At 38.4% G+C, this 26,751-nt stretch overlaps 1 protein-coding gene across 5 annotated transcripts in view; it reads right to left on the bottom strand.

Annotated features, from left to right (window-relative positions):
• Positions 1–26,751, bottom strand: part of PHLPP2 (PH domain and leucine rich repeat protein phosphatase 2) — a 65,113-nt gene that overhangs the window by 34,694 nt on the left and 3,668 nt on the right. For 3 of the 5 annotated variants that reach the window (XM_005218644.5, XM_024978354.2, XM_059876804.1), the window contains exons 2-4: positions 21,235–21,512; positions 9,690–9,823; positions 1,744–1,934 (exon numbers count right to left, since the gene is read on the bottom strand). In XM_005218644.5, coding sequence (XP_005218701.1) covers positions 1,744–1,934; positions 9,690–9,823; positions 21,235–21,512 — 603 coding nt within the window. Of the gene's footprint in view, positions 1–1,743; positions 1,935–9,689; positions 9,824–21,234; positions 21,513–26,751 lie in introns of those variants that run through there. The other 2 variants (NM_001206193.3, XM_010814522.4) reach the window with 2 other exon arrangements.

Below are 26,751 nucleotides of genomic sequence, written 5' to 3'. Positions count from 1 at the left end.
TAGTAGAAAATATTTGGATTTATTTCCATGTCACTATAATATGTAATAACTTACCATGCTAATTATTTTGCTCCTTTTTCTCAATCCTTTTCCTGCCTTCTTTTAGCATTACAGAGTTTATATTCTCTTTTCCCACTCTACTTTTAGTAGTCATCCTTAAAATTTTTAAGTTTGTACTTGACCATTTTTCTAACAAAGCGTAAAGCTATTTGGTGGTGGCTCAGAGGGTAAAGCATCTGCCTGCAATGCAGGAGACCCAGATTCGATCCCTGGGTTGGGAAGATCCCCTGGAGAAGGGAATTGCAACCCACTCTGGTACTCTTGCCTGGAAAATCCCATGGACAGAGAAGCCTGGTAGGCTACAGTCCATCGGGGTCGCAAAGAGTCAACAGGACTGAGAGAGTTCTTTCACTTTCTTTCTTTCCTCTTATCCAAAGACTGCATCACATGTTCCTCATTGAACACATCACCAAATCCTGAATGCTGTTCAGGAGTTTGAGCTTTAGTTGTTGAAATTTATATTTAAAATATAAAAAAATTTAAATCTTTTTACAATCAGTATTAAATTTACTACCATATTTTATCAGTATTTGCATTCATCATCTATTCTTATATCTTCCACTCATCATCTGTTCTTATATCTTATACCTTCCTTTGAATTTACTTTCCTTCGATCCTTTGTTGTTTTCTTCTTTTTTCCCGTTTGTTTTATTTGGAGGGGTGTTGTTTTTTAGACATACATCTTTAGTAGTTCTTTCAGTGAGGTTATATGCCAGCTTATTTGTTTTATGTTGGTTTTTTTTCCCCCTTCAGCTGTGCAGCTGAAGGACCTTAGTTCCCTGACCAGGGACTGAACCCAGTGAAAGCACCGAGTCTTAGCCACTGGACGACCAGGTAAGTCCCTCATTAGTTTTTAAATGTCTGAAAATGTTCTATTTTGCCTTCAATCTTACAAAGTAATTCAACTGGATATAAAATACAAGTTGACATTTTCTCTCAGTAGCATTATCTGTTTCCAGTCATCTATCACTCTGATGACTTTGAACTGCTTTTCCTATCATGGAGAATTCTCTTGCACAGACGCAAAAAATGCAGGTCTCTCTGGCTGCTTGATAGGAGCTAATGAGCACTCCAGACTCTGAATTTCAGTCTAATGGGGGAAAAGGAGAAATAGGAAAGAATCTGTTTTGGTGGAGGATGCTAAGTTTCCAAAGGCAGCCTAAGTTTCCAAAAGTAGCCACTACTTCTAGTTTCCAAAGGCAGCTGCTAGTGGCAGCAGCCCCTGGCTACTCTTGGTGGTACTACTGACAGCATTTAGTGCCTAGCAGTGGAAGCAGGGGTTTCTTCAACAGACGGGTTCTGCAGCAGAATCTGGGGCATGGATAGTCTCCATGAACATGAATTTGAGAAAAGTACAAGAGATGCTGGAGGACAGAGGAGCCTGGCATGATGCAGTCTATGGGGTCACAACGGTCGGACACGACTTAGCAACTGATCAACAACATAGTCTTTGGACCTCTGAGGGGGTCTGTAATGTAAAAAACTTGTTTTATGTGTAAATTAGCCTGAGTCGGTTTCATTTAAACCTAAGAATGCAAAAACTCTGTGATGTAATCTTTAATAATGTTCAGAATGGCTTCTTTGAAAAGATGTAGAAAAAACTCTGAAAAGCATATGTGATTTTTTTTTTTTTTTTAAATTAAGATGACCAAAGAAAGAGTAATTTATCTTTGTGGGTCTTACCTTTCCCCCAACCAGAGGCAATATGTGCATTTTCCCAGTCTGACAATCCTTCACTGAGGACACGATGAGGCAGGTGCCACAGAGAACAACCAGGCGTTCAGCCCACTTATGCAGCTGGGTCTTTCCCTTGCGTACATTATAGATGCCAGACAGAAGGATTCGATCCAGATGATCCATCTGGCATGGTTTTTCTGAAAATAAAAGAGTACATCAGAAGCCACCATTAAGGTAGTACAAAAATAATGAAAGGGAAAAAGAAAGCATTACATGTCAACATTCAGCAACCCTAATACAGATTTAAGTAACCAAGCAATATAAGTATTACAAAATAAGCTCTCAGTCTTAAAATGTTGTCCAGCCCTGAAGTTATATAATGGGAGCACTGTGAATTTCGGATGCCATTGTCAATCCTTCTTCCAGTCATAGCTCCCATGTACTCAAAGAAAGGCAGTATGACAGAGTAGTTAAGATCATGGACTCGGGAGTCAGACACTCAAACTTGAGTTCTGCTACTTACTTTGATTCCTTGAACTACATAATCTCACTGACCTTGACATTCCCCATTTATACAGTTCAGATCTTAATACTACCTACCTTTGGGAGGTCCTTATAAAAAATTAAGATAATGAATGTAAAGTAGTAAGCATGGTTTTAGATACAAAAGAAGTATGGAATAAGAGACAGCCACTACTGTGCTTAGTCTATCGCAGAAGGAAGAAATTAATAACTAGTTCTGTACACAATCCTCCATCTTCCTGCTCTTTGTGAGGAAAAGCTTTTGGCTGATATTTCAATCAACTATCCCAATCACGGTAGCAGAAGCTGATACAGACATGCAAGAGCGTCTCTATCTTTTACCACCCTTTATAAAACTTTACACGACAGGTAACAGTGAACAAAACAGCATTATGACAGAAGAAATGTTCTTGGTTAAAGTACTACTGGAAATAGACAGTAACTCTACACAGAAACGAACAGAAGTAGCAACAGTATGAGGCTGAGCAAACAGCAACAGACTGGGAAGTGAAAAAAACTGGGTGTACTCAATACTATTACATAATTGATTAAACCCTGGGCATCATGGTACCCTTTTGACTGTGTGTTTCCTGTATAAAAAATGAGGAAATGGTCTGGCTTACTTCAAAGCTTTAAACTTTGTATGTTAACACCACCATTTCTCCTTCCAGTCTAGGCCAATCCTTTCATCTATATTCTAAATTCCATGTTCCTTGGGGAGTTTGGTTCTTCTTCCTTCTCACTCTTCAACTCCACCCTCCCTATTGTTTCTATCAAAGCTACAAAAGCACTCCAGTTTTCTCCAGTTCCCTCTCAGTCTCAACTGTAGAATTCCTTTAGATCAGGGATTCTCCAATTTCTATGTGCCCAAGAATTATCTGAGAATTAGTTTACAATGCAGAACGCCAAGACCTACCCACAAAGAATTTAATTCAGAGGATCTGGGATGGAACAAAGGAAAGTATGTTTTTAACAAGTATCTCAAGTAATTTAAATGCAGATGGCCCACAAATCATATTTTAAGAAACTCTATAAGTTTATCCTTTTAAGGCTCTTTTCTTCTCATTTGTGCTTCTATAGTAGCTATCTGTAGCTACTCTCAGAAAGGAATATTCAATTTTGGGGGGAATAAGTTATTTATACACAAAATAATATGCTGTCTTATTATTTTTGGAGGGTTTGCTAAGTCTCTGATCTTCTGAAAGTGGTAAAAAACGGAATGAGGAAGTTCTAATAAATGTTTGGAATGACTAATAGTTCTAGTTAAAAACAGACTTACAATCTCAAAAGTCAAGACTAAGTGGAAAATTATGGTATACTTTGAAATGTCTATAAAGAAAATAGAAAATAGGGGCTTCCCCGGTGGCGCTAGTGGTAAAGAACCCACCTGCCAATGCAGGAGATACAAGAGACACAGGTTTGATCCCTGGGTCAGGAAGATCCCCTGGAGAAGGGTCTGGCAACCCACTCCAGTATTTCTGCCTGGAGAATCCCACGGACAGAGAAGCCTGGTGGGCTATAGTCTGAGCAACTAACACTTTCATTTTCATAAAGAACATGGATTATTTTATAATTTAAGAAAAAAAAATGTTTCTAAAAAATCAAGGCGAGTTCTCTAACAATGCCCATAGTATAATCTCTAAACATTATGTTTCATTAAAATGAACCAGGAGTCCTTAGAAAAATCACCTATTTCTGGTGTGAATCAGATGATTAAAAGATCAGCTTAGGACATCTTTTTGTGTAAGAACTTAATGGAAAAATCTGGAATATTACCAAAGACTGTGCTGGGCTAGGCTTAGTCACTCAGTCATGTCTGACTCTTTGCAACCCCATGGACTATATCCCCTCAGGCTCCTCTGTCCATGGGATTTTCCCAGCAGGAATACTGGAATGGGTTGCCACTACCCCTTCCGGGGGCTCTTCCTGATCCAGGTATTGAACCTGCATCTCCTGTGGCTCCTGCACTGACAAGCAGATTCTTTACCACTGAGCCAATTGCGTAGCCCAACTGGGGTCATGTTGGAAGGACACAGAAGGCAACCTGAAAGAGCTCCCAGGAACTGAGATGAGACAAATTAAGCATCAGAAGGAAAAATGTCTGCAATGAATTGAAACAAATATACATAAGCCCATGAGATCATGATGATACTCAAAACAGACAATAAAAAATGAAGTTACATAGACTTTGTGAATATAAACTGAAAAGTAAAGCAATATAACTTCTAGAAGTAATAAAGGGAAGGACTGCTAAATTGGACTCCATCAAAATGAAATACTTCTTTTAATCAAAAGATACCACTAAGGTTCTGGTTCTGAGTTAGAGAAAGCACACTCGGCCCTGTCTCTCCCACTGAATTCACCTATAAAACCTGGACAGAACATGTGGAACGCTGGAGAACCCCAAACAGGCTGAACACAAAGAAAGTCAAGCCCAGACAGTTCATAATCAAATTGCTGAAAATTAAAGACAAAGGAAAAATCTTTAAAGAAGCCAGAGGAAAATGAAGCACCATTTATATGAGAACAACTGCTCGAGCAACTGCATGAAGGCTGTGCAGGAGCGCTCTGTGCTATCTTTCCAACTGCTCTGAAAATCTAAAGCTAGTTCAAAATAAAAAGTTAAACCGACAAATAAACACTGGCTGATATTATCGGGGGTAAAAATGAAACATTTACTTACATCGCAAGAGTAAAACAGGAAACTTCAAAACAAATTTCAAACTTGGAAGCAGTGGTTGGTGAAGCAATCCCACCATCTGGTTTCATGACCCTGAACAAGTTCTATTAATATATTTTTAGGCCTTAATTTCCCAAGTTAAAGACCAAGGAGCTGGATTAGATGATCCCTAGTCCTGCCCAGGTCTCACATTTTATGGATCCTTTTTATTTCTCTAAACTGTTTCTCTATCAACTAAATACTAAGAGTACCTTAGAGGTTAAGAAGATGAGATTTAGAATCAGTTAAGACCTCTCCGGAGTAATAATATCTACCTGAATGCTTGTAAGGATGAATTGAAAAACAGTACACAAAGTGCTCAGCACCTTAGTATGTGCTCAGCACATAGTGAGGGTATATAATAAAAGATAGTCATTATTAATATAATGAAAGTCCTGCCTTAAGCCTCCTTCTTTTCCTATATTTTAAGTATTACTTTCAATCTTTAACAGCTTCCACAGATTTAACACTCCCATGTACCTGACTCCCAGATCTGTATTTCCAAAGCTCCTGGTTCCACATATCTGACTACCTGCCAGACATCTCCAACTGGATGTCTACCACTGCTTACAGTTACACTTGCCTGAAACCAGATCCTTCTCACAAGTGAAGTCTTGTCATTCTCCCAAAGCCACCCAGGCGCAAAACCTCAGTCAGTTTTGCCTCTTAGGATCTCTTCCTCAACTCCTTTTTTTAATCAACCACCAACACTTACTATTCCTTCAAAAAGTCTCTATATGAATGATTCCTTCCATTCCCTAGTTCGGATCCCTAATTCAAGCCTGAATTATTATCCATTCTGGTGCCAGAATCATCTTTCTCAGCCCCACTTGGATCCCATCACTTCCTCTACCATCTGTCAAATGAAGGGCAAATTTCTGATATTGTACTCAAGGCCCAGAACAATCTGGACTCAAATTATCTGATTCACAGAACATGCACTGAAATTCCTAATACCCTTCCTCTGTCCTCCTTTTCCTTTGTGATTACTGAAATTGTACCCATTTTTAAAGAACCAACTCAAAAACTACTTCTTCAGAAAGATTTCTCTGTTTCTAGAGACCTTCCTGATTTTCTAGAAGAACAGTAAAGGGGAACTTCCCCATCATCTATTACAATCTATCACGTAGGTATATTAATAAAAAATAGTGTTGGTATTAGCATTAGACAAAGAGATCAATGTAATAGGATAGAGTCCAAAAATAAACCTCTGCCTATATAGGAACTTAATAAAGGCAATGCATCAGATCAGTAGGAAAAGGATGAGCTATTTCATAAGTATTGTTGGGACAACTGGCTATCAGTAGAGAAAAAAAAAATAAAGTTAGATTCCTACCTCATATCACATTTTAAAACTATAAAAATACTTCAAGAAGATATAGAGGATGTTTATGACCTAGGACAGGAAAGGAATGTAAATGTATTAAAGGAAAATATTCATAAATATGATTAAGTAAGTCTTCTGCACCATAAAAAACAATAAATAAAACTACAAAACAAGTTACAAGCTGGAAGAAAAATATGTCACAAATACAGCATCCAGAGGATTTATATTCAGAATATATACACAAGTCTTTCAGATCATAAGAAAAAAGATAAACAGAAATATATAAAGGCTAATTCAAAGAAGAAACTAAGATCTACTATAACTATGAAACAATATTCCACCATTCTAGTAATCAAGGAAGCAAAATTAAAACAATAAGGCCATCATTTAATCCATCAGATTAGTAAAAACTTTAAATGCTAATAATATTAAAAGTCCCAATAATTTCATGTTTAAAGATATACTCTGAAGAACAGGTGTACAAAGATGCAGTTTTACCATAATGCTATGTAAAATAGCCCATCACTAGGGAAACTGTTATATAAACTCTAATACATACGTGACATTCAACAGTATGCAACGTAAAGAAATGCATGTAAAAGAGTTTTAAAAAAGACCTCCAAAATGCTGCTGGGAGAAAAAAAGCATGAAGACCAATACCAAATGATAGGATTTATGTAAAAAAACAAAACAAAACAAAACATATTTCTAGAAATACACATTAGATAGGAATAAAAGTTAGAATATTCTCAACAGGTATATACCAAATTGATTAGTATATCATAATTATCACACTATATGTCATTGCTTAATAGATAGCCACTATGGTATACACTTGTACTGACTCAAAAACACCACTTGTAGGAATCAGTTCCTCCCTCAACCCTAGAGGTCAGCCATTCTCTTGACTTTTAGAATAATCATTTCCTTGTTTTCTTTGTATTTTTGCTACTTATGTATTAGTTATAGCAGTTTTAACTACTGTAACAAAAAGAATGTATCTAACTCAACAGAAATCTAATTCTCTGCTAGGGCGGGCAGTATGGGTTGCCAGGAGTCAACTCTGTTGAGAAACTCCAGCTGAAGGTGGCTTTGCCATTTCAACACATGACTTCAATGTTGCTCAGATGACTGCCTTCCTAGCCTACAGGAGAGGAAAAGAACAAGAAGTCTGCATGGGAAGGTTTAGGAACCAGGTGTAAAAGTGGCACACAACAATTTCATTCCTTACCACTGATGAAAATTTTGTCACAGGTGCACATCTAACTGCATAAAAGATTGAGAATGAGGTAGAGCTGAGCAGTCAAGGCCAGTGTTGTTACGGAAGAAGGAAAGAGCAGATCTGATGGACAAACAGTGGTCCTGTCACACATCTCTAAACAATACGGCTGAGTTTTGCTTGTTTTCAAATTTTAAATGAATGGGAACATAATATGTGATTCTTTTGTATCTAGTTTCTTCTGTACGTGTTTATACCCCTTGGATGGAAGTGTCTCAGACAACCTGTGAGAGAATATGGGACATAAAGAAATGCTCAGGCTGGGTGCTATGCTACCTGAACTATTCAGTCCCAGCAAGTCACACCTCCCAGACTCCACTTCCTCATACATAATAAGGAGTTGATTAACTGACTCTCTTAATCTCTGTGATCAATCATAATACCCACTCATCTTTAGTCACACATGTTATTTCAAGGCTTTTACATCATGAATCTGCACTGAGTCATTCTACTCATTTTCCCCCAGCACCCCACACCAGCAAGACTGATAACTGGCATTTGCACAACGGCCCTTGAAGTACTGAGCAACTTTTATATTCGGCAAACACATCAAAACTAACTGGCCTGAACTTGGGCCCCTCTGACCCTCGCCTTATTAAGACTATATTCTAACTGAAGGCAACTCACCAAAGGCTCTATACATGAAATATTGAAAGCTGATTGATAAGCTATTAATATTTGCTTCAAAAAATACTTCAAATTCTTTAATACTCCTTTCTTCAAAAGGTGAGGCCTAATTCCCCACTCAACAGTGTGTGCTGTTTTTGGTGACACAATTCTAATGAACAGAAAGTGGTAAAAAGAATGGTGACTTATGAAACTAGGTCATAAAAACTGAAGTCGGTGTGTGTGTTTGCATATACATGTATGCACACGCTCATGTGCATGTGTGTGTGTGTCTCATTGCTGGGGGCAGCTAGCTGCCACAACATGAAGATATTTACACACCTTGAGAGAGGGGTCCACATAGCGAGGAACTGAGATCTCCTGACAAAAGCTGGTGAGAAACTGGGGCCTTTACCAACAGCCACATGAGTGAGCCACGTTACAAGTGAATCTTCCAGCCCGACTCAAGCCTATACAGCTTCAGCCAATAAAAGAGTACTATCTCAGGGCTTCCCTGGCAGTCTAGTGTTTAAGAATCCACCTGCCAACAGAGGTGACACAGGTTTGAGCCCTAGTCCAGGACAATTCCATATGCTGTAGGGCAACTAAGCCCATGCACCACAGCTACTGAGCCTGCACTCTAGAGCCTGTGAGCTACAACTACTGAAGCCTGCGTCCCTAGAGCCTGTCTCCACAACAACAGAACCACTGCAATGGAAACCCACGCACCACAACTAGGAACCAGCCCCTGCTCTCTGCAACTAGAGAAAGCCCGCACACAGCAACGAAAGACCCAATGCAACCAAAAATAAAAAAATAAATAATTTTTTAAAAAAAGAATAAAGTACTTAGGATAAATTTAACCAAGGAGGTACAAGACTCATACACTGAAAGGAAAAACAGCCCTAAAAAACAATAAAGCTTACTAAATTCAGCAATATACACATCTGATGAGTCCATCAAATGTTAAGTCATATATAATAACTACCTACTTCTGAACATTCTTGAACTGTCCAGAAGTTCATGAACCTTATAAGGAATTAAAAAATCTGAAACTAAAGCTCTGATTTGATCGAGATGGTGGCAAAGGTACATAATAATTCGGAAGTCAGCAAAACACTAGAACAAAAAGAGCAAAAATAAAAAAAGAAGACTTTTGCTGTTGTTTTCTGACTGCCTAATTTAAGGCAGCTTTGAATAAAATATTTTTAAAAGGCTGAAGTTACAGGTACAAATAATCAATTAAAAATAGTTAATGCTATATTTAAAATGGGTAACCAGCAAAGACCTTCTATAAAGCACAGGGAACTCTGTTCAATGTTATGTGGCTGCCTGGATGGGAGGAGAGACTGGGGGAAGAATGGATTCATGTATATGATTGACTGAGTGCCTTTGCTGCTCATCTGAAACTATCACAACATTGTTAACTGGCTATACCCTAATACAAGACGTTTTTTTAAAACAGTTAATATATTCACAAAGCCACTGAAAATTCTTACCACCATAAAATCGGAGCATACAGCCAAGGTCAGGATTTGCTGCCTCCTCTTGTATTCGAGCAGGGTCATCAAACCCCAGCCTGGATAAGTAATCATAAACAATCTGAAGAGGTCGTTCGGTAGGTTCCAGTCTCCTGCTTACACAATTCAGAAGAAAAATATTTGGTAAGCTATAAACACACTTTATTTGATTTTTAAAATCTTCTAATATGCTCTAGATTTTTACTTCTATATCAATTTTCTTTAATATCTTATGATACAACTAGTGGTGCTCAAAGTTTCTGGTCTTAGGATCCCTCTGTAGTCTTTGAAGCCCCCAAAGAGCTTTTGTTTACATGGGGTTTATCTACCTATTGACATTTATCTACTTATTTACTGAGAAACTAAAATTAAGAATTTCTAAATATTTATTCATTTTTAAGTAACAATAAACCCATTACATGTTAACAAATATTTTCTGAAAACTGTTATTTTCAAAATAGGACAAATGTAGTGATAAGATTTATACTGTTCAGCACTTTGTAAATGTATTTAATAACTGGATAACAGAAGGCAGATAAGCTCTAAGATGTGTAGTCTCTAGAAATCTCCACTGTATGCTTATGAGACTGAGAATTAAAAAGAAAATTAACACCCCATTATTATTATGAAATAGTTTTGACCTCATGAACCTCTTTAAAGAATCTTAGAGACCCCAGAGGGTCCTTTGAGAATCTCTGGTTCAAACTTAAAGGCATCAAAACTATGAGGTGTAAAAGATTATACTCGCCCATAACTGATTTCACATAAGCTGGAACACAATTAAAAATGGAGACTTTGGGTTGCTGACCTCTGGCTTCATAGATGGATTTTTCCAAAAAAGTTAGGAATGAAACTGCCCAGTAATTACCCAGAAATCATTCTGTTTCATGGTTATGACTGAAAGCAAGGAAAAGCCAGAATGTCAGTAATCATTTGTGGCTTCTGGGGATACTGCATACTTTAAATCACACGAACTTAATGCTTCCTTTACAATTATTTTAGGAGAAAGCAAACAGTTATAACAAGTACAGCAGCTGAGAGCATGAACTCCAAAAGTCAGACTGCCTGGGTCTGAGTCTTACTTCTGCCACTTATCAGCTCATGTGTGTCCTTAGACAAATTATTTAACCTCATTGACTTATTCCTCAGCAGCCTAATGAATGACAACAGTGCCTAACTCACAGGGTTGTTACTAGAAGTATTTATTTATTTGCTTATAAGAAGATATCGTACAGTACATAAAGGGCTTAGCAAATTATTTCACATGTAGTAGTGTTCGACAACGTACTGACAATTATTATTCAAAAAATTCTTAGGAACGGAATAAAATTTTAATGAGAATAAAAATAGAATGTCTCCCCCAACTGAAACAACAATCAAAAAACAAGTATAGGAAAGCCTATGTGTTTAAAAGATCTTGAAGAACATCACTCTTTAAAAGGATTCTGTTTAGAAAACTTAAGAGCTGTATTAATCACAAGAAACATGATACACCTTCCATCAAGGCATAAAGACATGAAGGATCTGTGTTTTGTGGTTCAAGAACTAGAAAATACTAGTTGACAATAAGATTTACTTTTTAAAAACATGAAATGAAAATACTACAAAGTGAAATATAAACAACTGTAAAACAAAATTATAATGCAGAAATGGAAATCATATTGATGCATACCAAAAACAAAAAGATAAAAATAAAAGCCACAATGTGGCCCCTCCTGACCCTCCTGGCTCAGTTCTGACTTCCAGCTTCTGTAAACTCAGAACTACTACATGGGGAATGACCAAAAAACTAAAAGCCTACAAAGATCAGCAAATACTGAATCTAACAGAAATGGAAAATATACTTTTCAGAATAAAAACATCAGTTACAATGAATCTCCTATCAAATAAAAGAAAAGTCCACAAAGGGCTGTGACAATATTAAGCACCTTCCTCATACAATGGTAGAATCCTTCAAAGAAGGATACATTTTAAGAGACTTGTAATAAACTATCCTGGAGGGGTCAATTAGTCATGTAACAGGAAGACTGGCTGAAGGATTAAGCTGAAGACAGGGTGACCACGGGCATAAACAGCTCCGTCTTTCCATGTCAAGAATGGTTATTAGATTTAGTCTAGACTGATCCAAAGAAAGGGACTATGAGCAGTGAGAAGTTGCACAGGTAGACTTGGATTAAAAATGAGGCAGAACCTTAATAATTAGAGATGCCCAATAATGAAACAGACTGTCCATCAAAATAGCTCTGAGAGAGCCACCTGTCACAGACAATTTAGAAGAGTCTGCTCTAGGAATCAAGTCAAGCCAGATGATCTTTAGGGTCTTTTACAATTCAGGGGTCTATGATGTATCTAAGACATCTTCCTGCTGCTGCTGCTAAGTCGCTTCAGTCGTGTCCGACTCTGTGCGACCCCATAGACAGCCTCTTACCAGGCTCCTCTGTCCCTGGGATTCTCCAGGCAAGAACACTGGAGTGGGTTGCCTTTTCCTTCTCCAATGCATGGAAGTGAAAAGTAAAGTGAAGTCGCTCAGTTGTGTCCGACTCTTAGCAACCTCATGGACTGCAGCCCACCAGGCTCCTCCGTCCATGGGATTTTCCAGGCAAGACATCTTCCTAGTATAATACAAATTCTACCTAAACACTGCTATTATTTTTGGATACAGAGTTCAATGTATTTAACTATAATTCCACATATATGGTATATATATATGACTATATATACTATAACTATAATGATCACATATTAAGACCAAGAAATTTTACTTTCAAGCTCTATCTTATCAGCTCAATTTTCTTATTTCTCTTTGGAAAACCAAGAGAATTGGAAATATCCTAACATATTTTGCATCATCAGATTTCCTGATCTAAAAAGGCTCTGTAGATTTTGGAAACCCTCTTTAACTATTTCCACCAAAAGAAAGTATTTTCCCTGGGAGAGAGGGAAAAAAACTAAGAGAATCTCTACATCTGCTCTCATCAATTTAGCATAAATGAGCAAACAAGAAATATTTCAAGAACTGCAAAAACAAGTAAAATGAGGGACTAATTCTATTTACTCATTAAACTCATCTGCTTTAGGGAGTAGAGAGTATGGGGGAGGGAAAATGCTATCATATGCTTATGGATTAGTTCTGTGTTTCAAAGTTCCAAAAGTTTAACAGGCTGCTAATTAGCTATGTGTTAAATCTCTCATAAATCAAAGGAAATACATCTATTGCAAAACAGGTGTAAGACAGAATATGTTAGCAAAGAAAGGTTCCATTCATCATTTGAAATACTTCCGTTAAGGCTTTAAGAAGAGACAGTGAGACTATTGTTGTTAACAGTGTGTTTCTCGGGCTTCCAGAAGCTACAACAGTCCTTGTAAATCTGAATATATGTACATCTGGTTATTTTTCTCCAAACCAGCCAACCAATACCGTAATGCTATCAACAGTGTTTGTAGCTCTTGCATGCTAAGTCACTTCAATCATGTCCAACTCTTTGCAACCCTATGGACTGTAGCCCTTATAGCTCTTAGCCAACAGTTACTCTGAACAGTGCCCACAGTTAAGTTACAGGAAGGAGAAGAGTAAGTTTCATTTCAGGGATCACTCCACATCAAGGAACATGAAACTGAGCAAACTCCAGGATACAGTGGAAGACAGAGGAACCTGTGTGCTATACAATCCACAGGGTCCCAAAGAGTAGGTCTACAGTGACTAAACAACAACAATCACTCCACAAGAACTCTAGTTAATAGTGAGAGTACATTCTTACAACCCAACACACTGTATCCAAGACCCTAACACAGCACAGAGCAGCATTTTATACATCAAAGTCAGGTTAAAACTCAATCTCTGGCCAATAAGGTAAAATCTGCAAACTTTTAAGACCAACAATACATATAATGATACAGAAAACAAGGATACTTTGATGAATGTTTACTCCACATCTGACACTGCTAGAAGTGTCTCACATTTTACAAAACTAGGAAATAACTAAAAGAGAGAGTTGCACAATTAGTACATATGACATCAGGGTTTGAACCTATGTCAATGTCCTTACAAAGCCTCACCTTTAGGCAAACAATATTATTTTTAAAAGTAGTTAAAATAACTTATGCAGAAGAGAGCTCAAAGTACTTCCTATGTTAACTTATACCAGGAATGTAAAAAGTTATGTTTTAAAATTACTATACATAGTTAGTCTGATACATCCTCATTTCAAAGATACACTATTTTTATGCGTCACTGTTGTATAAGAATCCTGCTAGTCTTTGTAGTCCCTGGTTTCTGTGAGGGGGATTCTAAATTCTTGAAATTTCCTGAGTAATGGGAGTGTCTTAGTTATTCACAAGCGCCTTGGATCACCTCTCAGTTTATGCTAAGAGATGAGCTGACACAGGATGGGAGCTGGTCACAGAAAGCCCAACCTCCTGAAGAGAGGCTTGGGGCTTGACATGAGCCCAATCTTGGGGGAGGAGAGGGCTGGCGATTTAAATTTGAGTTCAAGCACAAGATCAACGATTAAATCAATCAATCCTACCCTATAACAAAAACTCTGTACTGAAGCTTCCTGGTGGATGAACACACTCATGGGCTGGGAGGGTAATATGGATGCTCCCTATGTGTATATTCATTTGGCTCAGACAATAGAGAATCAATCCCTGGTTTGGGAAGATCCCCTGGAGAAGGGAATGGCTACCCACTCCACCAGTATTCTTGCCTGGAGAATTCCATAGACAGAGGAACCTGGTGGGCCACAGTCCTTGGGGATACAAAGAATCAGACATGACTGAGCGACTAACACCTATACTTAAATAGTAATCTTAAATACTGCTTCCTTGAGTTCGGTGGAGTGGAAAACTCAGCAGTGGCCACAGGACTGGAAAAGGTCAGTTTTCATTCCAATCCCAAAGAAAGGCAATGCCAAAGAATGCTCAAACTCCCGCACAATTGCACTCATCTCACATGCTAGTAAAGTAATGCTCAAAATTCTCCAAGCCAGGCTTCAGCAATATGTGAACCGTGAACTTCCTGATGTTCAAGCTGGTTTTAGAAAAGGCAGAGGAACCAGAGATCAAATTGCCAACATCCACTGGATCATCAAAAAAGAAAGAGAGTTCCAGAAAAACATCTATTTCTGCTTTATTGACTATGCCAAAGCCTTTGACTGTGTGGATCACAATAAACTGTGGAAAATTCTGAAAGAGATGGGAATACCAGACCACCTGACCTGCCTCTTGAGAAACCTGTATGCAGGTCAGGAAGCAACAGTTAGAACTGGACATGGAACAACAGACTGGTTCCAAAGAGGAAAAGGAGTACGTCAAGGCTGTATATTTATATGTATTTCATCCTGTTTATTTAACTTATATGCAGAGTACATCATAAGAAATGCTGGACTGGAAGAAACACAAGCTGGAATCAAGATTGCCAGGAGAAATATCAATAACCTCAGATATGCAGATGACACCACCCTTATGGCAGAAAGTGAAGAGGAACTCAAAAGCCTCTTGATGAAAGTGAAAGTGGAGAGTGAAAAAGTTGGCTTAAAGCTCAACATTCAGAAAACGAAGATCATGGCATCTGGTCCCACCACTTCATGGTAAATAAATGGGGAAACAGTGGAAATAGTGTCAGACTTTATTTTGGGGGCTCCAAAATCACTGCAGATGGTGATTGCAGCCATGAAATTAAAAGACGCTTACTCCTTGGAAGGAAAGTTATGACCAACCTAGATAGCATATTCAAAAGCAGAGACATTATTTTGCCAACAAAGGTTCGTCTAGTCAAGGCTATGGTTTTTCCTGTGGTCATGTATGGATGTGAGAGTTGGACTGTGAAGAAGGCTGAGCGCTGAAGAATTGATGCTTTTGAACTGTGGTGTTGGAGAAGACTCTTGAGAGTCCCTTGGACTGCAAGGAGATCCAACCAGTCCATTCTGAAGGAGATCAGCCCTGGGATTTCTTTGGAAGGAATGATGCTAAAGCTGAAACTCCAGTACTTTGGCCACCTCATGTGAAGAGTTGACTCATTGGAAAAGACTCTGATGCTGGGAGGGATTGGAGGCAGGAGGAGAAGGGGACGACAGAGGATGAGATGGCTGGATGGCATCACTGACTCGATGGACGTGGGTCTGAGTGAGCTCCGGGAGTTGGTCATGAACAGGGAGGCCTGGTGTGCTGTGATTCATGGGGTCACAAAGAGTCGGACACGACTGAGCGACTGATCTGATCTGATCTGAGTTCGGTGAGACATTCTAGTGAATTCCTGAACCTGAAGGGGTCAATAACATGATAGTTGCAGGTGTAATGTCCTTTAACTTGTGAAGGACGTCTGTGGTTAGTGTCAGAACTGTATCACAGTAAACCAGACGGCATTGCAATAACCATTAAGAAAAAACACTGCCAATTAGACTATGACCTACCAACAAATGTAAAATACACACTGATTTCAGAAGTGAAAAACTAAAATGTAAAAACAAAAGTTTTAATAAAAGACAAATTACTTAATGTATAACACATTCTTTTTAACACATTCTTTTATAGTTTAAAAGAGTACAGAAATATGAAACGAAACAAAAATAATCTTTTTCCTTCCTCAGAGTTAATCAGCTCAGTACGTATTCTGAAACAGGACTTTCCACTCCCCTTTTTAATGTTAAAATATGGTAAACGAAACTTCAGACACTTGTAAGAGGTCACCTGGCTAGTCAGTGATAGTAAACGAATTACAACTCAGGATTCCAAATTGCAAGAGCATAACTTTCTGTTAGACATATCTTATCAATTATTAACTTATCTTAAAAAATAGTGTATCAGCCACCGAAATCTTAGTCATTTTGATGACTAAAAATAAAAGTAAATATATGACCATGAGCCAAAGGGCATTTCGTTTTGTTAAGGTAATGTTGTTACAACTTCTCAAAGAGAAGGCAATGATTACACTAAGCTTCACTAGTGAGTCATTTATCACTTAAACAGTCCAATAAAACAGACAGACCAAATATTATGTAAAGAACACCTGGACTGGGAGACAGGACACCTGTGTTCCAGCTATAGCTCTAGGACCAAGCAGCTGCAGGAATGTGCTGTGGACCTGACCTCCCCAGACCTCAGTTTCACATCTATAAAACGAAGGAAAATGGTTTCTGTGACTCCCACAGGGAAGTTGCTAGCCTTTTAGGCAGGACAATTTTTGCTGTACAAGACTTTCCCACACATTGAGGATATTATCTGGCCCTTGTTCCCTAAATGCTGGTAATTCTCTCCTGTAGTTGTGACTACAAAAGCGAGGCCCCCACACATATTCCCAGATGGAAAGGGCAGGAGGTGGCAGGGCTGTTAGGTCGGGTTCATTTTCCTAGAAGGTATCTCTCTCAGGTTCCTTCGAGTGCTAAAATTCTATAAATTCATAACCCCTCAGTTAAATTCAAGTGACAAGTCCATAACTAAAAAAGAGTAAGCTAAGAAGAAAATCATGGATGATTTAGGAAAAATAATGGGGTAACTTTAGTGCCAATAATCCCATTTCTAGGACCCAGCCCACGGAAATCAACAATTTAAGATTCATGGGGAGAAAAAAAAAAAAAAATTCACGGGCAAAGTTTAGTTATCACACTACTTCTGAGTGTTGAATGACTTGAAGCAACCCAAAGAGGTTAACACTAACTAGGACCAGGCATCATTTTAAGTACTTCCTTGCGACTCAAAATGTAGCACATCACGTAGGAGCTTAACAGAATACAGACAGACCCCAGAGCCACTGAATCAGAATCTGTATTTGAACAAGCTCCCCAGGTGGACATTAGAGTTTAAGAAGCCTTACAAGTATAAACTCATTTAATCTTCAGAACATGTATAACTTATTTAACCCTTGGATAACTCTGTAACATAAATATTATCATCCTCCATTGTATAGATTAGTAAATTGAAGACAAAGCATTAGGTCACTTGCATAGTTAACAGTCTGAGCCAGGATTTGAACCCACAAGCTCTCAATCCAGAACCCAAGCTCTAAGCCATTACGGCATATTAGTTCTCAAGTTTTAAATAAGTTACAACATATGCATAAAATAGAGTATTCTGTAGCTATTAAAACTGGTATCTAAGGGATTTTTAATGACACAGGAAATTAGTTGAGGTAAGCAGTAAATAATACTGAATAAATGGTATGAGTCCAACTACGTAATTTTTAAAAATTAGACATACCTACTAATTTTGAAAAAGATCTGGAAAAAAATGTCAGGGTGTTGGGGGAGGGGAAGGCAATATATGGAAGCTAGTGTCAGAATCTAGAGTTCAAATTCCAGGTCTCACCAGCTGAGTGATTCTAGATGAAATGATTAACCCTTTTAAGACTCATTTCCCTCATCTATAAAATGGGGAGAATATTTGCCGCACAAAATTGCCATGAGGATTAAATGAGATAATCTACTAAAAGTATTGGAAAGTATTATTTCTTTGTACATTTTTTTCATTTTTTCCAAAATCTCTACAGTGATCGTAAACTACACACCAATAAACAGCAAAGAAGTTATTAAAGAAGAGATATTGCCTGACCTTGAACATACTACTGGACCTCTCAAAAAGCCTCAATTTTCCTCAATGAAAAGGAATAATCCTACCTCTCTTACAGTTACTGTGACGAGTTAAGGAGAAAAAAATGCATAAAGCACTAAGCCTGTTGCTAAGTTGCTTCAGTCGTGTCCAACTCTGTGCGACCCCATAGACGGCAGCCCACCAGGCTCCCCCGTCCCTGAGATTCTCCAGGCAAGAGCACTGGAGTGGGTTGCCATTTCCTTCTCCAGTGCATGAAAGTGAAAAGTGAAAGTGAAGTCGCTCAGTCGTGTCCGACTCTTAGCGACCCCATGGACTGCAGCCCACCAGGCTCCTCCGTCCATGGGATTTTCCAGGCAAGAGTACTGGAGTGGGGTGCCATTGCCTTCTCCTAGTAAGCCTGCTAACTAGCAAAAGAAAGCACTTAACGTTAGCTAAAATCTATCATCATCATTATTGTTTCTTTGACTAACTAAGACTTTTTTATCTCTTACTCCAGCAAAGTAAATATATTCATATCTCAAATACTATATGATACCACTTATACATGGAATCTAAAAAAACACAACAAAACTAGTGAACATGTAACAAAAAAGAAGTAAACTCACAGACACAGAGAACAAACTAGTGGTTACCTGTGAGGGGCTCGGGGGAGGTTTGGCAGGGCAATATAGGGGTGGGCGAGGAGGAGGTACAAACTATTGGATATAAGACATACTATAAGGATGTATTGTATAACACAGGGAATACAGCCAATATTTTGTAATAACTGTAAATGGAGTGCAACCTTTAAAAATTGTATAAAACATTAAAATTTTTTTTTAATTTTAGAAAAAGGAAAAAATATATTCATATCTTCAAACTACAGTTCAATAGTGTTTTCATTATTTTCTAATCAACTCATTGTTTTGTTTCCAAAGAGCTATTTCATTACAAAATTATCAAAGCTACGCTCTCCATTTTAAGAACAGTTTAGGTTCACAAAAGTAAATTGTATTGCATTTGGACTCTTAACAACTAACAATACAATTAGTAGTAGCAAGCCAATTCTAGTGGGCTTTTGTCCACTTTTCTAATATCTCTGTATACATACACATTGGTATACAGATGAGTAAGTCTAAGGTTTAAATACTTGAACTCCATCAGTCACTACCAGCTATAATGTAGGTCAAGGCTTTCCACCTGATAAAATTAGATCGGAATCAGTGTTAAGATTTAGAAAAGCCTAAGGATCACCCAGTCTGATCCTTTCGTTTTACAAATGGATTTAGGAAATGTAGTTAACTGGTGAACAAGGAAAACATTCAAGTGCTAATCTACTTTTTCAGGAATTAGTCCAATTTCTAAAAGGAACACATAATAAACCTCAGTTTAGACTTTTAAAATGATATCAATTTTTAGCTCAGCTAAATGTGTTACTATAATTACCACATTTTTAGGTAGAAGTGGGAGCCTCCTTTCTCACTTTCAACAGTATTGAATCCACAGTTTTGAAATTCTGTTTGGAGACATTTACTTATTACTGAGAAAGGGGAGGCGAGAAAGGCACTTAAGGAGCTCTTATCTGAGATCTAACTCCAAGAGCTAATAGAGTTTTTTTTTTTTTAAAAGCTGAATCAAAGAGTTCACATGCACAGTATAAGACTACTTTGAGACTACTTTGTGTCTTCGCATTTATATAAGATTTTAAAGAAAACACAAATGGCTTTTAAGCTTATGAAAATATGCTCAACCTAACTCTATCACATAAATGAAAATTAAAATAACAAAATTCCTATCAGATTTCCAAACATCTAAGTTTTCAGGCTTGAAAAAAGATTTGTCCTTGGAATGCTGAATTTACAATTCTCTAAAAACTGTTGACAATCATTTCTGTTCACAATCAAGTATGTACTCACGCGTGAGGATGTCAAAACACATAAAATTTAAAACTAACGTGTTCTGGAGAAAGTAAGGGGGAAATAGGTATACTGTTACATTATTCATCACAGTATAACTTCTAGGAAGAGGAATTTGACAATATCTATCAAAATAAAAAATGCACATATCCTTTGAGACAGCAATTCCATTCCTAAGATGACTTCCACATGGGAGAAATATCACAGGTACAAGGATATTCACTGCAGCAGTGCCTGTAGTAAAAACAACTGCTAACAACCTACAGGCCCACTAATAGGAAACTGGCTAAATTTATGGTAGACTTGTAGAATGGAATACTATGTAGCCATTAAATAAATGAAAGTTATAAAATATTAACATGGAAAGGTATCTAAGATAGTGAGTTGACAAGGTGCTGCATATAGCACCATCAGTTTTAGAAATTTATATACAAATAGTGACACATACTCATGCATGAGCATAGGTACTTGTCATTCTCTATTTCCTTTTACACTTTATTTCATTCTATTTACCTGTATCACTTAAAAAAATAAAACTTCAGGGACTTCCCTGGTGGTTCAGTGTAAGAATCTGTCTTGCAACATAGGCAACACAGGTTCTATCCCTGATCTGGGAAGTAAGCCCATGCACCACAACTACTGAGCCCATGTGCCTTAGAGCCCACGATCCACGACAAGAAAAGCCACTGCAATGAGAAGCCCATGCGCCGCAACTAGAGTGGCCCTGGCTCGCCGCAACTAGAGCAAGCCTGTGCACAGCAATGAGGATCCAGCACAGTCAAAAGTAATAAAAATAAATAAACAATTTTTTAAAAAGAAAATAAAACTTAAAAAATTATTTATTGTTAATTTAGATATTCAACCTATGATGTAACCCAAATGAAGTAACAATCAAATTTTCCTCCTCTAATACTTTTTAAATTCAAGGATTCTAATGTCAGCATCCTAAGGACAAGTCTATTTTCAAGCCTTGTGACTATAACCATCATCAGCTCCAGCACGAATAAAATCCTAAAGCCCACTTCCAAGCAGAAACACATATGACTTATACTGCAGTAGAATTAATGGTAAAACTCTGACCTCACCTGACCAGGTCTCCATGAAGCTGCAAATAAAGACTTTCCCTTCCCTCTCCAGCACAAATTTCTGATGCTGGTGTCTCTACTGTGCAAAGGACAAGATGTAAGTCAGAGGAGGAGGAGGAAGCAGAGGAAGTGGTGGTTGTAGTGGCAGTGGTCGTGTCCGCTCCATACAGGTAAACACAGCCTCTCTTCACATCTTCTCTCAGCCAGTCTCTCTCCCGAGAACCAAACCTACTTCTCCTATTCAAACAATTTCTGCTCCCATTGCGCTTCATATTTCTCTAAAAAAAAGTTAAGAAAAAGAAATCGTTAGCCCAACTGTCCGACTGAGTTAGACATATTTAGTCCTTATCCCACCTTTCCACTCCTTATTCACCAATACTCGGCTGGGTACTACTTCCTCTCATGGAGCCTTCTGCACCTGTCACGCCCATCCCTACAACTAGAAAATTTCATTCTCTTTACTGGCAGCTGTTCATGTCTCTGCCCATCATTTTCTGACCCTTTTTTTCTTTATGTTTTCAGAAAAATTTCAAGAACAACAGTATTATGCACACTACCTAACTTTCACAAACTTTTATATTTTGCCAGATTTAGTTCAGATCATTATTCTAAAGAACATATATACAACCTTACATATATAGCTAAAGCCACCCACTACCTAAAACCCCATTTCCCTTCTCCCTCCCCAGAAACAAACACTCCACTATACTTAGTGTTTATCATCCCATGCATTTTTTTACATTTGTCCTATATGTATACATCTATAAACTCTAATATTGTTTTACATAATTTAAAACTGTATCTAAAACCTGACATATGTATGTTTCACCTTGTCATTTTTTTTCCCCTTGATTCAATACTGGTTTAGAAATATATCTGTGATATTACACCCAGCTCATTCTTTTGAATACCACTGCATGAACACATCAAAATTTATCCCTTCTCCTGCTAAAGGCATTTATATTGTTTCTAATTTTTCATTGTTGGAAACAGTGAAAAACAATGCTGCAATAAACATTTTTGTATATCTCCATCTGAAGACTTGAGATGGAGATATACATCTGAGGCAGAGGGTCCTCATCCTCTGCCTTATATCCCAAATAAGCAAGTACAGAATCAACATAATGTTGCACAAATATTCTTTCCATTCTCATGTTTCAAAAAAAAAAAAATTCCTGTTGCATTTGAAAACTTAGATATGCATATACATTGTAAAATCACATCATCTCAAAGCAAAAACAACTACTGCAGCAACCTAAGAAGTCCCTAAAGATCAATATTTACCTGCTCTATTTTTATAATGGGCCATTTCTATTCCCTTTAATAACAAAAACAATTTCCACAAATAGCTACCCTGATGCACCTCTCCTGGTCCACTCCCCACTGCATTTCACTCTGTTTCAGTCATATCCAACTCCCCCCAAACACCAATTATTTCACAATTCCATGACTTATCTGAAAAGTCCTCCTCCGTCTTGTCCATCTGAGTAGTTATTCCTCAAAATTACTCAAATTTCACCCTCTCTATGGAGTTTTCCATTTCTCCCATTAAAAGCAAAATGGCTGTCTGGGGAGGCCTTACAAATAGCTGTGAAAAGAAGAGAAGCGAAAAGCAAAGGAGAAAAGGAAAGATATAAGCATCTGAATGCAGAGTTCCAAAGAATAGCAAGAAGAGATAAGAAAGCCATCTTCAGCAATCAATGCAAAGAAATAGAGGAAAACAACAGAATGGGAAAGACTAGAGATCTCTTCAAGAAAATCAGAGATACCAAAGGAACATTTCATGCAAAGATGGGCTCAATAAAGGATAGAAATGGTATGGACCTAACAGAAGCAGAAGATATTAAGAAGAGGTGGCAAGAATACACAGAAGAACTGTACAAAAAAGATCTTCACGACCCAGATAATCATGATGGTGTGATCACTGATCTAGAGCCAGACATCCTGGAATGTGAAGTCAAGTGGGCCTTAGAAAGCATCACTACGAACAAAGCTAGTGGAGGTGACAGAATTCCAGGTGAGCTATTCCTAATCCTGAAAGATGATGCTGTGAAAGTGCTGCACTCAATATGCCAGCAAATTTGGAAAACTCAGCAGTGGCCACAGGACTGGAAAAGGTCAGTTTTCATTCCAATCCCAAAGAAAGGCAATGCCAAAGAATGCTCAAACTACCACACAATTGCACTCATCTCACATGCTAGTAAAGTAATGCTCAAAATTCTCCAAGCCAGGCTACAGCAATATGTGAACCGTGAACTTCCTGATGTTCAAGCTGGTTTTAGAAAAGGCAGAGGAACCAGAGATCAAATTGCCAACATCCACTGGATCATCAAAAAAGAGAGTTCCAGAAAAACATCTATTTCTGCTTTATTGACTATGCCAAAGCCTTTGACTGTGTGGATCACAATAAACTGTGGAAAATTCTGAAAGAGATGGGAATACCAGACCACCTGACCTGCCTCTTGAGAAACCTGTATGCAGGTCAGGAAGCAACAGTTAGAACTGGACATGGAACAACAGACTGGTTCCAAAGAGGAAAAGGAGTACATCAAGGCTATCTATTGTCACTGTTTATTTAACTTATATGCAGAGTACATCATGAGAAACACTGGACTAGAAGAAACACAAGCTGGAATCAAGATCGCCAGGAGAAATATCAATAACCTCAGATATGCAGATGACACCACCCTTATGGCAGAAAGTGAAGAGGAACTCAAAAGCCTCTTGATGAAAGTGAAAGTGGAAAAAAAAAATGAAAGGGGGGTTTAAATGGTCATTTGACCTTTCCCCTCCCCCCCAAAAAAGAAAAGAAAGTGAAAGTGGAGAGTGAAAAAGTTGGCTTAAAGCTCAACATTCAGAAAATGAAGATCATGGCATCTGGTCCCACCACTTCATGGTAAATAAATGGGGAAACAGTGGAAATAGTGTCAGACTTTATTTTGGGGGCTCCAAAATCACTGCAGATGGTGATTGCAGCCATGAAATTAAAAGACGCTTACTCCTTGGAAGGAAAGTTATGACCAACCTAGATAGCATATTCAAAAGCAGAGACATTATTTTGCCAACAAAGGTTCGTCTAGTCAAGGCTATGGTTTTTCCTGTGGTCATGTATGGATGTGAGAGTTGGACTGTGAAGAAGGCTGAGCACCGAAGAATTGATGCTTTGAAACTGTGGTGTTGGAGAAGACTCTTGAGAGTCCCTTGGACTGCAAGGAGATCCAACCAGTCCATTCTGAAGGAGATCAGCCCTGGGATTTCTTTGGAAGGAATGATGCTAAAGCTGAAACTCCAGTACTTTGGCCACCTCATGTGAAGAGTTGACTCATTGGAAAAGACTCTGATGCTGGGAGGGATTGGGGGCAGGAGGAGAAGGGGACGACAGAGGATGAGATGGCTGGATGGCATCACTGATTCGATGGACGTGGGTCTGAGTGAGCTCCGGGAGTTGGTGATGGACAGGGAGGCCTGGCGTGCTGCGATTCATGGGGTCACAAAGAGTCGGTCACGACTGAGCGACTGATCTGATCTAGAAAGAATTAATTACTCTCTCCTCAGTAGAACTTTTTCACCTTAAACATACTTCCACTACTATGTAAATCACCATTGTTTTTAATTATGTATTTGGTATTTTCTCCTCTGTTATACACTGAGAACCCATTATAGTGCCTGAGAGCCTAGGTGGCACAGAGATGCATGCACAACTCAGCTGACATCACAGAAATTTATCCCCGGTCCCTAATGAAACCTGACTAGCTCTGGCAAGAAGCTGAATAAACTTGGGGGAAAAAAAAATCTCCTTTTTTAATAGGAAACCTTATAATCTTTCCTTTGTATCAGCCACAAAGCAAATACTTTTGCTAAGATTCCTCATTGGAAAACAGAAATATCTATAATAAAGCTGATATTATTCTTGTACTTACTGAGATTAAATATTTGAAGATAAGTGTAGCACCTAACGGAGAAGGCAATGGCACCCCACTCCAGTACTCTTGCCTGGAAAATCCCATGGATGGAGGAGCCTGGTGGGCTATAGTCCATGGGGTCACTAAGAGTCGGACATAACTGAGCGACTTCACTTTCACTTTTCACTTTCCTGCATTGGAGAAGGAAATGGCAACCCACTCCAGTGTTCTTGCCTGGAGAATCCCAGGGACGGGGGAGCCTGGTGGGCTGCCGTCTATGGGGTCGCACAGAGTCGGACACGACTGAAGCGACTTAGCAGCAGCAGCACCACCACCACCACCTAAAATTCAATCTCTGAAGATGATAAAGACAGGGGCAGAAAAAGAACATATTCCCCATGTGGAGAGAAAGAAAAATAAGAAATGAGAGTGGCTTCATTGTTTAAATTTAGGATAATAGGTAAATTGATCATTTTATAGATATTAGGGATTGCAGTATGGCTAAATCAAAACCATGAGGATTATTACTGATACTAACTTCAGATAAATAGAGTAAAGCCCTGCTACAAGTGGGAACTAGGTCTCTTTATTCTCATCAAGAGCATTTTCTCACTGAACATATCAGAATTAACAAAGGGCTTACAAGCACATATAAACACAGGGACCATCATATCTGCACGACTAAATAATCTTAACCAGTACATAATTAACCAACTGATTTTAAGTATTTCTTATTTTTACTCTTTGGGAAAGATCAACTGATCCTCTGAAAACAGTGTTCCATATGGTACAGCTACATTTATGCAAAGAAACCATGCATTTTCAGTGGAGAGAAAGTTTGCTCACTGCTGTCAAGAGGGCCATGGACACTACTCCACAAATCCATCAAAAAGAATCCTTAAAAAAACTTAAGGTCAAACAATATCCCATTAACCTTCTCAATCTTAGAAAAGTCAAGGCAGACCCCAGGAGGTATTACATTACACCCATGATTCTTCTTCAGTAAGAATGTTTAACAGTAATTTTTTAATGTGAATATCTATTTCCCTTAAAAGACTATACATAAATTCTTTAAGAAAGTTACGCTCTTGAAACACGTGTTGTTGGTCAAAGAATGTATCTCCTTTTATATGACATATTCTACCCTATGAAAATAGACTGCTGAATTAGAACTTCAGTGGATATCATTCTTTTAAACCTGTTCAATGGGCATTCAAAGGCCTAGATACCAAGGCATAGCCTTCTGGGAAAAATCTAGATGAACTGCTTAGCTATAATTACTGTTTAGTCGCTAAGTCATGTCCGATTCTTTTGCAACCCCATGGACTGTAGCCCACCAGGCTCCTCCGTCCAGGGGATTTCCCAGGCAAGAATGCTGGTATAGATTGCCATCTCCTCCTCCAGGGAATACTCCCAACCCAGGGATTGAACCCGAGTCTCTTGCACTCCAGGCGGATTCTTTACCACTGAGCCATCAGGGAAGCCCTTAGCTGACATCAGTCACTGCTGAATTACCGACGGTAAAGCGTCTTCCTACAATGCGGGAGATCCGGGTTTGATCCCTGGGTCGGAAGATCCCCTGGAGAAGGAAATGGCAACTCACTCCAGTACTCTT

The sequence above is a fragment of the Bos taurus genome, chromosome 18, assembly GCF_002263795.3.
Source record: "Bos taurus isolate L1 Dominette 01449 registration number 42190680 breed Hereford chromosome 18, ARS-UCD2.0, whole genome shotgun sequence".
Taxonomy (NCBI): Eukaryota; Metazoa; Chordata; class Mammalia; order Artiodactyla; family Bovidae; genus Bos; species Bos taurus.
The sequence above is the reverse complement of the archived record's forward strand: the minus strand, read 5'-3'. Positions and strand labels throughout refer to the sequence as shown.